Genomic DNA, 13,644 nt, shown 5'->3' on the forward strand with positions numbered 1-13,644 from the left:
AGTTACCAGCTTTTCTTCACGCCCTTCTACGGGAGCCCCTAACAACTACCTCTGACAGTCTGTGCCTCCCATTCCTCACCCTGACGTGCATCTCACTTTTGAAGAATCCCCAGCCTTCCAGAAAACTCCAGTTCCCCAGTCCCTCCAAGGATCAACTAAGTGGCCCAGGGCTTCTTTCGTCCCTGAGTGTCTTTTCCCTCCTTCGAGTCTTTTTCCTCCTTCGCTTTCTGAGATTTGCAGGAACTTCCGTCTCACCTTCCCCATTTTTATCCCTGAGTTTTCTCCTGCAACACTTCGCTCTGCGGCAACAGGGCCTATTCCCCGGGCCAGCGGAGAGCTGGCGTTTAGTCCGTGCTGCTGGATGGAATTCAGGAAAGCCAGGAGGTCCCAGGGTGTAGGCACCTCTCTTCTGTGTGCAATTTCACTCTGTCCAATTTTGAAATAATGCAGCACCACACATGTTGAAGCATTTGCATGTGTATGGTGAAGTCTAAACGCACGCACATGGGCAGGCCACACCCACCTTCAGGAGGCTCTGGTCCCTGGAGAGGGTGTAGGAGGAGGCTCTCAGGGGTCTGCAAACATTTTCCATAAAGGGCCAGAGAGTCAATATCTTAGGCGTCAACTACTCAAGTCTGGTGACAGATCATGAAAGCAGTCACAGACAACATAAGTAAATGAACGGGCAGGGCTATGTTCCAATAAAACTTACGGACACAAAAATTTGACTTTCAGATCATTTTCGCATGTTGTAAAATACTATTCCTCTTTAGATTTTGGTTCCAGTCCTTGAAAAACATAAAAGCTGCCCGTAGCCCGCAGGTCATGCAAAACCAGAGGTGGCTGAACTCGACCTGTGGGTGGCACAGGCCAGCCCCTACACACGCGAGTCATTTTACTTCTGAGGGAGAAAGAGAACTAAGCATGGCTGTGTTAGCACTTGCTACACCTGAGAGGGGCGTGCATGGGTGCCTGCAATACTATTTCCTATACTTTTTTATGCTTTCCAACATTTTAGAGTTTTCAAAACATTCAAGAGAGAAAGGGAAAAGCCTGGAAATAAGCCCCCAATGCACTCGGAGCTTACTGCTGGGCCCTGGGATTAAAGGTGACTTTAATTTTCTTCTCTTCTACAATGGATTTTATTGCTTTTCTAATCCTAGGAATTGGAGGAGGAGGAAGGAAACACCAACATAAAAATCATATTTTTAAAAAAAAGAAAGCTGGAGGGGTTTGGCCCATAACTGGTGGTCGTGAGCCTCCTTTATAAGGTCCCAGAAAGGGCTGCCCCACACCCGCCCCAGAGCTCCTGCTCCTTAAACTGGCCCTTCCCTCTGCAGACAGCACTGCCTGTGTGAAGGTCAAGTTCCCACCCTGGGAGAACCCAGAGGCTGCTACTGATGGGGGAGGGTGCGCAGGCCCCCAGACTGCAACTCTGAGCAGGTTCCTAGACGCCGGGAGGAACTGAGACTGCAGGGATAGTTAACAGGCAACCTCCGCTTCTCTCGGACCTCCATTCCCACCACACTAGTGAAACACTATCCAGCTCTGCGCTCCACCCCCCATATTCGACCTCCTGCACCCCCCAGTGCCATTCTCCTGAAGGTGCTCCCCAAAGGCGCCCTATCCAGTCTGGTGCCACCCCATCCCTGCAAACGGAGAGCCAGGGCAGACCTGATGGCCACGCCCAGGCACGCTGGCCCCTCCCCAAGCTCCACCCTCCCCACCTGCCTTGGCCATTCCAGAGGCCTTATGCCACCACCAGTTCTGGGAACTGTCACCCCTGTCACTGTGAGGACCACCCCTGGATTCTCACTCCTGAGCACCAGGCTCCCGTCATTCTGAAATTTCAGGAACCAGTTCAACATTCGCAAATAAAACGATGGGGCAGCATAATATGGGGCTGGACGGCATAGGACCACTGACTCCTTGCTTTGCCAAATACAATGAATTACTGCCACCCCATGTTACATTAAAAATCTGTTCCAACCCCCAAGAGTCTAAAGACCATCATCTCAGATGAAAGGAGGGTGAGGCAACTGGGTTCCGATAAAGCGGATACCGGGAGACGCCCTGTGCTAGCCTCGCTGTTCTCATTCCCCTGCTGCTCGGGGAGAAAAGGCACCAGTGGCACCAGCACTGACCCTTGGCTGGGGGGGGGGGCCTCTCCCATGAGTCACATGCTCCAAACTTCTCAGCTTTTCTCAACCAGTCTACCCTCTGCCTCCCCGGACCCCACCCCTGTGGGATCCCTTCAGGATTCCCTAGGAAACACCTGGCAGGGTCTCCAGGGTCCCCATCATCTCTGGGTCCTCCGGATACCTCTGCACAGGCCCATTGCTGCCCCACTCCCCAAAACTGTTTTGGTCCTTCTCCCCATCTCCCAGCTCAGACCCATGCCTCTTGCACAAACAGCCAGCAATTGTCACCTGTGATCCCTGGTACCTACTCTCCTTCCCTTCCCCCCCGCCTTTTCCACGGCAGGAGCTGCTTTCTGAAAGTCACTCATCTAAATCACAGCTCTGGTAAGTACAGCAAAGTTTAAACATCCTCGACTCAGCCATTCAGCAAGTGATTGATGCTGAGCAAGTCACAGAACCAGTCTGGGCCTCAGTTTTCTCCTCTGCAAAATGGAGCCGGTAACTATCTGTGAGAATGAGGATACAATGAAATGATGCACAGAAAGGACTTAAAAGAGCACCTGGCACTGTGTCAGTGCTCAAAAAAAAATCTAAGCCGTTGTTATTACAAGGACTGTGATTTTCAAAATCCTCCCTTTGATTCCCATGGCCTGACAGGGGGAGTTCCACCCTCCTGGCTCACCATTCAAGGCCCTGCCTACCATTTCGGTCACACCATCTGCTAACCTGATTACAGGACTCCCCTCTGTGAGGCTTAGCTCCCTGGGGGGGGGGGGGGCTGACCATATCCTCCGGGGCTGCCCCAGCACAGGACTTGCACACAGTAGGTGGCTTCACTGAAGCTCTGCTGCCCCAAACAAGTGTGAGTGAGTGACACGTGTAGCAGGCTCTGGGGAAAAGGGACATCAGGGAGCCATCTGGGAGGTTCTGATGTTCTGATTCCCACAGGCACCGTGTTTCATTCCTAGATCAGCCCTCATAGAGCTGCAATTAACCCTTCAGGCTGTAGATCAGCAGATAATGACAGTTCGCCCAGCCTCTAATGATAGCGGGTGCTCGGTCACGTTTATTTGTCAGCTGTTTCTGAGCCTAGAGATGTTTAGTGACTTATCTGAGCTCGCACAGCGTCTGTGGTGCAGTTGGGATTCACCCGGCCACACTCCTGAGCCAAACTCAGTTCCCAAAATAGAGGTATAAATCATTAGAAAACCACTTTTTCCTAAGACTACCCCACACTGCCAATATATTGGTTTCCAATCACCAAATCCAGGCTCCACAAATTCCCATGCCAAGAGGGACACTACGGGGCGGCCCCACGTCTGGCTGCCTGGCTCCCTCTGGTCTCACCCTCTCTTCCTCTCCTCTCTGCTCCTTCCTCCTCCAGGGACTTAGGGGAGGGGGGTGCAGAGCCTCACAGCCCCCACATCTTCCTCCAGGAGCTCTGCCTTTTTCATTTCACAGCCATGTCAACACATCACCTTCAAGGGCCAAGAAAAAAGAAATAACAGCCCAGATGCCGACGGTGCTCTCCTGTCTGTCAGGGGGAAGAGAGGAGGGAAAGAAAAGCTAACAAGACTTCCAAGAGCAAAATCCCCACACCTCCTCTCGGGTACCCAGCAGCTGTCGGAGTCAACACAGGAACCTGGCGAAGGGGGGAAAACCCATCCTGAATAAAAGCCAGGCAGCTGTGGAGTCTGGGGCTCACAGACTGAGCCCGCCTGCATTTCCAAGGGCGTGATGGGTGTGCTCACAGGCGCGTCTGTTCTCCCAACGTACAGGTGGTCTGTCTAGGCTGCAGAGCCAAGCCTGTCTTTTCTGAGGACCGAGTCAACTTTTTTCCCTTTTCATTATTATTATTTGGAGAGCTATTGAGATTCCCCTTGCTTCCTTATTTATGCAATCAGAGGAAATCGCAGCCCACAGAGCCGCTCCCAAACTCGAGGCCACGTGGGCCATTTTCAGATGGATAATTAAATATTGAACAAACGTTGAAATGCCGCTACTGGCTCAGAGTGGCTAAAAATAGCCACCCTGCCACTTCGGTGAAGGTGTCTGGGCTACTCATCCTCAAACCCCCCAGCCCAGCAACTGTCACAGCCAACCTTCCCAAGGAACAGCGGAGGTGGCGGGGCGGGGGACTGACTCCCCAAACACCTACCCCACAAAAAAACAGAACTTCAGCTCCCAGTAAGCTCTGAATGTTCCTGACCAGGAAATACTCTCCCTTTCCTGACATTTAACCAAGTGGCCTCAAGAGGAAGAGGCAGGGGAAATATCGCAGCCATTCGTTGCTTTTCTGTTAAAAATAGTCGAAAAGCTTCATGTCATTTCTAGGCAAAACTCACATGTGGTCCGGGATGGGCCTAGTTACACAGGAGCCTCCCCCACGCCCACCCCCAAGAAGACCCAATCAGGAGCCTCCGTTTCCCCAGCTGGACTCAGGAAAAGCAACAAACAAAACCGAATGAAACAGAATGCAAGGGTGTCTGAACTCCAGTCCTAGGTCTCTCACTGACATCTTTAAGTGACCTGGGCCAAATGGCATTGGCTCTGTGGGCCTCAGTTTCCCCTGTTGTCAAGGAGTACAGGTAGCTCCCAGTGCTGAGCTGAACTACAAGAGGACACAGGACAATCCCTCCAACCTCCCCCGTCAGCAGCCAAGCAAAGCAGGCTCCCATCCCTCCCTGTACCACCCGGCTTCAGTAATTACAGATGCAGGGGGGCAGACAGAGCATCCGGGAATGGGGACTCTAAACGTGACCCAGTGACATCAAGGGCACCCTGTGGGGCCATCCAGTCCTCTCGGAATTGCACCGACCAGTGAAAAGAAACACTGGGCTTCTACACAGGGTTCGAAGGGGCTGCTTTGGAAATCGCTGGCCTCAGTGCCAACCTTGCCTCTACAGAGAGCGACTTTACCACCTGAGCTCAGTTTCCTCATCTGGCAAAGGGGAGTGATGCTAATGACCCCTACCTCCCGAGAGGGTTGGTGAGTTCTGAGGAGATATGAGATAATCGGGGGAGCTCTTGGCACAGGACCTGGCGCACCGTCAGCTAGGTGAAAGGAAGCCATGACTTTCCTTACTAGCAGAAGTGATGAGGACAGGCCAGAAACAAACACAAAGGCCAAGAGACCGACATTCAGCCAATGAACCGGGGTCTCTGGCCTCCATCCGGGACCTAGATAGCTCTGGGAAGTGGGTCTCAGCCTGGCTGCCTGTCTCCAGGGGCTTCATACCAGGGAGCACTGAACTGTCAGCAGAAAGAGACTTACTTGGTGGGGAAGTGGGGCTGAGCCCATTAGAACTGAGACCTGCCCAGGGAATGCACACGCCTGCAGACATGGCTGAGAACAGGATGCAAAGGTCCTGGCAGAGGCTGGCCTGGGGATCACCTGAGTCAGCCTAGGCAGGCAGAAGAGCCACCCAGGAGAACTGACCACCACCTCTGCTCTACTCACGAATGCCTGCCGACAAGGCCACTCCCCTGCCTCCCTCCTGAGTTACGGCCAGGACTGTGGGGGATGATGGTTGAGAACACCTGGTAGACTCGTTGACTATGCAAATCAGACAGGGGAAGGAGGTGGGCTTATCTAAGCAGAGGCCCAACCACAGAAAGATCTGCCTGCCCATGGAATAGTGAGGTGGTGCATTTACAAACTCGGGATCTGGAGTCGGGTAGAGCTGGGCGCCAGTCTCTGAGCTACGTGATGTCAGAAAAGGCTCCCACTCTCTGGACACAGTCTCCTCATCTAGCAAATGAGGATAATACCCGTATCCATGACACAGGGTTGCTGCAAACATCAAATGAGATGAGGCAAGTACAGAGTGAAGCTCACTGCCAGGCACTGGCAAACAGAAGCCATTTTTACCTTTATTACACGCCATGATGGGGAGTAGTGAGCTTCCCAATCCCTGGGGTATGTAAAAATGAGGAGGGCCTGAAGAAGCCAGGAACAAGCCCCAAAGGAGCTACTGTGTTGCAGCGGGAACAGAGGAAAAGACAAAGCAGAAAAAAAGTATATGTACAATTTCAGGGCACATTCAAGTTAGGGGCAGAGAGTCACGCCTTGGGCCCTTGGGGGGGACATTTGAAGACTAGGGGACCACAAGACACAACCAACCCCTACCCTCAGGGCTATGCTCAGGCCTGTCCAGCCCACAGGATCTGAGCTGTCACTCAGGGACCAACTGGCAGGTCTCACTGAAGCCAGGGTCCCCACGGAGAGGTCCCAGCCCTTCCCTGGGCATTGCTGCCAGTTAGAAAGCAGCTGTGTCACACCGGCACCCTTCCCGATCGTGTCACCACCATCCTGGGGCCGGAAGCCCTAGATTCCATATGCCACTCTGTCCTGGTGGCCCCTCTGTGCCTCAGTGTCCTCATCTAGCCAGTCGCCAGGGGTTGGATCACTCAGCTGCCGAGCTGGAAGCCCGGGACAGGGACCACCACCTCGAGTGGTTGGCCCCAGCCCTCCTGCCTGCATTCCTCAGAGTGTGCCGGGCGGTCCTGGGAACCCCCTGCTGAGGCCCTAAAAGGAAAAGGGCCCAGGTTGGAAGGAGAAGGGGACCACACAGCAGCCAAGACACAGGGCCGAGCAATAGAGGGTTGTGTGGGCACAGAAGGGGAACTGTCTCAGGAGAAAACATCCACGATGTCCCCAGCACCTGGCAGGCCTGGCAAGTGGCTGGACCCCTGCAAACACTCAGATGAAAACAGGAAGAGAAGAATCAAAACCTCCCATGAGTACGAGTTATGGGCATTCCAAGAGGTCTCCCCATTGGCTGTGCATGACAGATGCAGAAACTGAGGCCTTGGGATGTGCCCAGAGTCATACAAACAGCTTGTTGCTAAGCTGGGAGTAGAGCCCCTATCTCCCACTAACCATCACTCTGTACCCTCAAAAGCCCTTTGTGCTCCAGTACATCTCAATGCACCAGCAGCCCCCCCAACAGACTGGGGCTTGGCAAGGGCTGGGAGCACAAGCCATTCATCCCACGTGCCCCCTGTGCACAGGCTGGAGCCCAGCACCCAGTAGGCAGGTGCCCACGGCGTGCTTGCTTGCTGAATGAATGGGCCAGACTTTACGCACAGTGAGGAGGAAAACTTGCATTTCCCCCAGCAGTCCTGGGGAAACAGATCAGACAGACAAAGCTTTGACCTTGGTGGGAAGGCACCCTGGCTGGTGACACCCTACTGGAGCCAGAACCCCTTCAAATCTGTGGGCCATGCCCAGCCTTCAAGAAGACTTTGGGTCGCAAAGCACAATGTGAAATGGCCAGATGACCCTGCCATCCAAGGGTCACTGTTCCCACCCTGCCTCTGGCCATTGTCAACAGTAGGTCTACTCTGCCCATTCTTCCAGAGAAGGAGAGAGCCCTGCTTAGTCAAACCAGCAGGAATGCCAGGGAGAGAGTCCCGCTCTCAGATCCGTGGTGAGCCGGTTCCCACCACACCAGAGGGGCAGCGGGGGGCGGTGGGCAGGGAGCTTGCTCAGAGGTGGCGGGCTGGCCACAACCCTGTTCCCAGCCAGGCCAGCTGCCGCCCCCCCACTAAAGGTCAGCTCTTCCCTGCACTTTCCTGTTTCTGAACAAACACACCTCCCACCCCGAGTGCTCCGTCATTGTCCTTCCTCACTTAGTGGCAGAGGCCAGAAAGGGTGTGGAGCAACAGCCTGACCAGGGCTGGGGTGCTGGGTCCCACCTCTTCCTCTGGGGCCTGATGCCACTACCATGGGGCCAAGTCCCTACGTAGTGGGAAGACTGAGGGGATGTGCTCACAGCCACGCCGTGGCTCCCGCAACTTAAGTTGGGGGTGTTGCCCTCAGGAGGGGTGCTCCTAGTGGCAGAGTCAGGGATCTGGGGCTTTAGTGGAGGGAGGTCCGTGGCTGCTCCGACTGCCTCCTACCCAGGTGGGCAGGAAGCCTCCAGGCTCCCGACTCTCACACCGCCAGGCAGCTCTCACCCCCCACCCAGGACGCCACATCACTCGAGGCCCTTTATCAGGCCCCAACTACTATATCAGCCACCTCCCACCCCCACCCATGCTCTTCCCTCACCCCAGGAGAAACTGTCTACAACACGACATTTTCCGTCTCCCCATCTTTGCACTGCTGTCCCTTCTGCCCAGGGTCAGAACAACAGTTCACACTCAACTGCTGCCTAGCCCCAGGCAGCCCGGGCTTCTAACTTGCCATGCACTTGCCCTCATTTCTTACACAGCTCTGCCACCTCTCCCCACCTTTACCAGACAAGGCCACTGAGGCTTGGAGAGGTAACTGGTCGAAGGATAGTTTAGTGCAGAGCTGGGGCTTGAATCTGGATCTGACTTAACTACCCCCTCTGCAGAGGGAAATCGTGTCTATCTCATGAGGTTCAAGCTAAATGTCACCTCCTCCGTGAAGGTCTCCCTGATTTCCCCAGTGGTAACTTTGGTTTAGTGACAGTCTCCTCCCCACTTCCTGCAGGCTTCAAGTTCCTTCTAGGCTGAGACATTATGCAGGGTCTCCTGATTGTCTCCGGCCCAGTCAGCTGAGCAGAAGGGCGAGTTTCCTCGGTCAGGGATGGAGCCAGGCTCAAGTGAAGAGTGGAGGGAAAGGTCATTCAGGGCACTGAGCGAGGGGGATTGCGGGGCACAGTGAGAAGGGTACAAGAGGCCTGAGGTCGGGAGGGCAGCGTGCGGAGCATTACTGGGCATTTGTACAACTACCGTTTCTCACAGCATGAACCCACTTTCTCATGGAATCCTCCATGCACTGCTCGCCCCTTTTACAGTTCAAGAGACTACCAGTAATACTCAGAAAAGGGAAGTGACTTGCCCAGAGTCACAGTGCTTGAACCCAGATCGAGACTCACAGACCAAACCTGCAAGGAGAGACCAGCCAGAAGCCACTTCAGGAAAGTCAAGGGGCCTTGCTGGGGTGGCTCTGTCGGTTGCATGTCACCAGGCAAAGTGCCCTGGTCAGGGCACATGCCTGGGAGTCAGGTTCAGGGCGCATGCGAGAGGCAACTGATCGATGTTTCTGTCTTGCATTGACGTTCCCCTTTCTCTCTTTCTCCTTCCCTTTCCCTCTCTCTAAAAATAAATAAATAAAATCTTTTTGTTTTTAAAAAAAGAAGAAGAAAGACAAGGGTAGGGGATGGATCACAGGCCCTGAGAGACCCTTGAGGACTGAACTCCCAGCCTCAATTTGAACCCTTCCAAGCATGGGGAACTCACTACTTCAGGAACTACCTACTTACAGAGGAAGCCTTGAATATTGTGGTTCGGCCCTGACCGTGGGAAAAGTCTCCCACATTCTGTGTGTGTGTGGGGGGGGGGGGGGACCAGCTAAGCATTTACTGCCCTCCTGCTTCATTTATGGTCAAAATGACAAGAAAACTGAAGTTCATGGGAAACACCCCAGGGCCCAGGCCACACGGCCACACCTTGGAAGGGTGGGGACTTGACCTCAGGTCTGCCAGAATCCAAGCACGGATTTGCTCAAAGGCAGAGCCAGCCTTTCCCGTTCCCAAGACAGCCTGATGGTGCAGACTCGGCCCAGGTGCTGTCTGGGTGCTACCAACCTCCCTCCTCCCTCCCACTACGGGCACCTCAACGGGTCTGAGCTTTTGCCATGGAATCGGGCCTCCTGGGCAGCTTCCAAGAGCTCCTCCTTCCAGGGGGCCTCCCTGCTCCCTCCCACCCAGCCATGGAAGGAAGTACACCTCCCCCCACCCGGGCCAGAAGGCAGCCCCCTGAACCACACTCGTTTCCAGCTGAGGATCCTGTTACTGGAAAAAGAAAATGCTGCTCCGACCTCCCCCTCCTCCCTGTCCAGCCTCCAGGGTTTGAAAAGAGAGAAACTCTTTTCAAAAGAGGTGGTGCTCACCCACCGGGAGGGGTCCCAGATAAATCCTACAAGCCTAGCTCCTTTGCAAAGGACCCTAGGAACAGGGGTCCCCTGATGTCCAAGCACCTGTCCCTCCACCTAAGAGGTGGAGGAGCCTCTTAAGTCCCCAAGAAAGGGATGTGGGGGTGAGAGCTAAGCTGAGAGGCCAGGGCCGTGAAGGCAGGGCAAGGTAAAGCAGAGATCCACTCCGCTTTATTGCCCAGCTGCTAAGTAAACTGAGGCACAGTGGGGCAGGAGGTGGAATCTCAGAGATGGAAGAAAGAGACCCCAGACTGCAATTTCCCCCTTCCCTGACTGTGGCCTAAGAGGAGACACTGGCACCTCAGTTTCCCCACTGAGGGTAGAGAAGAATGAGGGAGCAGCTGGGGAAATAGAGATCAAGCAGACACAGAAATGGGCAACTACAAGGGGCAGAGGAGGGAGTCCCAGGTAAAAAGAAGGGTCCTGGGTCCCCGGCACCCCACGGCATCAAGTGCTGAAGTGGAGGTAAGGAGGGCCTGGGGGTCGGGGGTCAGGGGTCGGGGTGGCGCCTACCCCTGGCGGGCCGGGTCCGGCTGCGGGAGCGGCTTCTCTGTCGCTGCAACCGGGGCCGCCGCAGCAGCCGATAGTAATAGGAGGGCCTCCCGGTGCTCTTCCTCGTGCTGCCGCCCGCAGACATGCTGCCGCCCGCCGGGCACCGGGCCGGGCCTGGGCGCGCTCACACGGGCCCCATCACCCGCTCCGGCCGGCCCGGCGGGCGTCCCAGCGTTTCCCCGCGCGCTGCCGGTGCTGCCGCTGCCGAGGCCAAAGCTGCCCCACAAAGTCGCTCAAACTCCTCCTCCTGCCCCCGCCCTCCCCCGAGCAGCCGGCCCGCTGCGGGGGCCAGGGACCGGGGCCGGGCTGGCACTGGCCCGAGAAGTCAGTGCGGGAGAAATCCCGGCCTGGAGTTAAAGAGGCGAGGCGGCCTGGAGGGCCCCGGGACCCCAGGCAGGTCCCCAGGAGGGTCACCACCTCTGCACCCACACCTGAGCAACGCTGCCCAACCTTGGCTAGCACCCGGAGCCCCATTCCGCCTTCAGGCGTAGACGGTACACACACGCAAGTGTGCGCTCCCCGGCACTGGGCTGGGAGCGCAGGGCGGCCAGGCGGGCACTGTGTTCTGGAGCTCATCACCTTCAATGAGGATTCAAAGGAGGCCTGATTCTGGCACAAGCGCACCAGGCTGAGTATCCATCGACCCTGCAAACACACGGTTCCACTGGCCCCTGCCCCAGACCGGTTAAAAAGTCTTCCTTTCATGCAAGATACTTGCCTAGGCTTTACATTTTAAAAACTGTCCCCTTTGATACATATCTTATATCATTAAAATTATGGCATATATTTCTAACACACAAAGAGGAGAGCAAACATAATGAACACCTGTGTATTGAGCAGAGTTTGGCCAGATCTGAACATTTTGCCCTCTTTGATTTAGACCCACCCCAAATAAAATCCAACAGATGCTGTGAAGCCCACTCCTGCTGGGCATTTTCAGCAGCTCTGGCAGGGCTGCGGGTGCAGCAGAACAACCCCTGCCCTGCTACTACAGGGGTGAAAAACTGAGGCTGGGAGAAGGGAGTGTACCAGCTAGCTCTACTGTACTCTACTAAAAAGCTTTCTCCAGGTCACTCCCTCCCCCAGCTCAAGAATATACCATGGCTCCCCAGTGCCCCAAAGCAACAAGTCCAAACAACCTTTCTTGGTATTTGAGGTTCCAACTCTCTGGCTCCAACCAAACCACCCTCCAGCCCTTGCTGCTATTCCCTTACTTCTCACTCTTCTTTGCCTTATTCCCAGAATGGACCGCCCTCCCACCTACTTTGGCCAAAGTCCACGCTTTTAGGGCCCACCTCCTCTCACCTTCCCTATAATAAGGGCCCTTGGTGGTCTCTTTCTCTCTCTACAGCTCTCCCTAGTCCACACAGCAGCATTTATCTTTTAAATTTTTCTGACAACCACCTGCCTGAGCTCCATCCTCTCAAGGACAGAAAGGGAAACTGAGGCCCTGACAAAAGTTTCACGTGCCTCAGTTACCAGGAAAGTGAGCAAAGGCAAGTGATCTGAGCCTAGGGATCCCAACACACAGTCTCAGGGGTGTGTTTGTGGGAGAGTCACACTTGGGCGCCGGAGGCAGTCTGTTCGCTGTCGTCCAGAACGGCAGAAAAGGTAGGGCACTGGAAGGGGGCGGGGCAGTCTGGGCAGGAATCCAGGCCGGGTTTTGCACCTCACAAGGGTAGCCCCCTCCAGTTCTCGCTCAGCCAGGGGGAGGGCCCCCCTGTCCGGAGGAGCCCGGATCACAGCTGGAAGCCAGGCGCCTTCCCAGGACCAGGGGGGAGGGGCAGAGGGGTATTGCTCCTCCAAACCCCGCTGGGTTGCCCAAAGCTTCCTGCTCCCCTGGCTCCTCTCCCCAGAGCCCAGGTCAATCCCTCAGGAAGATGGAAAACCACAGGGCTGGCAGCCTATTAGCCCCCTTTGGGCTGAGCCAAGGGTTTTCAACTAGTGCACTGCAATACCTGACTATTTAGTCAGGGGCACTGGCCACCTTCCCTGAGATTGTCAAGTTTTAAAAAATGACAGCAGCCAACACAACAGTAGTCGTCGGTGTGAATAAATGAAAAGTATACCTATTATTTTTGTCAGATCGAAAAAATATATATGTTTTGGTGCGCTGCAGAATTTTAGTAATTAGTTTATGTGTGCCATGAGATGGAAAAGGTTGAAAATCACTGGGTTAAGCATGGCTCTGGCTTATTCTCTACAGTAGACATTGCCGGAAGCACCTTTACAAGTGCAGAGGGCCCGGAGAAGAGCTGGACCCTGTCCCTCGGTCCAGAGGCAAGTAGTGAGTCTTTAGGGCACCCGGGTGGGGCTCCTGTGGCCACCTGCCCACTCTCGACATCTCCAGGAATAAATAACCCCCACTACTGTGTGCACCGGTGCTGAGTGGGTGGAGGGGTCCCAGGAAGTCTGGGTGGGGACAATGGTCCTCTCTTCCTAGGGCCTGGCGTTCAGCTGGACCAGTTTCCTTCCCAAAGCAGGAATTTTCCCATCTGCCAGGTTCTAGCCTCCCTGCCAACTGAATGAACAGTGGTTGGGACTAGTGTTCCTGGCGCAGGGCCCCCAACAAGCAGATTTAGGTATGTGGGTATGAAGGGGGAAGGGAGACTCAGTCAGGAACTCCGGATCTCATCTGTAAATACAGTTAGGCTCCAAAAGTCTGGTATAGTCTCTCTGCTTACACTCGGGTTGCTCAAGTCCTTCTCTGTGCCTTAGTTTCCCTGCCTACTAGGAGAAGCTATGGGCCCCCAACCTATCTGCCTTGTGGAGGGAAGAGGGTCAGCTAGCTAACGAGGAGGAAGAAGCTTCTGCATCCCAGGCTTTGGGATTGCCAAGCACCCAAGCTGGACTTCTCCACATGGTGAGTACCAGGTAGGTACCAGCTGGGGTCTGAGCAGAAAGGGGCAGGGCAGGAGCTAGGAGAGAGGGGCCTGGGCTCCTGCCCCTCCTCCTGGCTCAGGAACCCCCGGGGTGGGCAGGCAGACAAAGGCTGCTCCCTGCAAGCCCAACAGAGCATCTGGAATCAATCCTGCTGTGGAA

General features: G+C 55.1%; 1 protein-coding gene across 7 annotated transcripts in view; it reads right to left on the reverse strand.

Annotated features, from left to right (window-relative positions):
• DAB2IP (DAB2 interacting protein) overlaps positions 1 to 13,644 on the reverse strand; it is a 180,897-nt gene that overhangs the window by 107,195 nt on the left and 60,058 nt on the right. For 4 of the 7 annotated variants that reach the window (XM_037142169.2, XM_037142172.2, XM_037142171.2 and 1 more), the window contains exon 1: positions 10,564 to 10,813. The exons of the other annotated variants lie outside the window; for them this stretch is intronic. In XM_037142169.2, coding sequence (XP_036998064.1) covers positions 10,564 to 10,687 — 124 coding nt within the window. In that variant the 5' untranslated portion in view covers positions 10,688 to 10,813. Of the gene's footprint in view, positions 1 to 10,563; positions 10,814 to 13,644 lie in introns of those variants that run through there. 7 annotated transcript variants of the gene reach the window in all.

This window comes from Artibeus jamaicensis, unplaced genomic scaffold (genome assembly GCF_021234435.1).
Source record: "Artibeus jamaicensis isolate MK-2021 breed Jamaican fruit bat unplaced genomic scaffold, CSHL_Jam_final scaffold_1964, whole genome shotgun sequence".
Taxonomy (NCBI): Eukaryota; Metazoa; Chordata; class Mammalia; order Chiroptera; family Phyllostomidae; genus Artibeus; species Artibeus jamaicensis.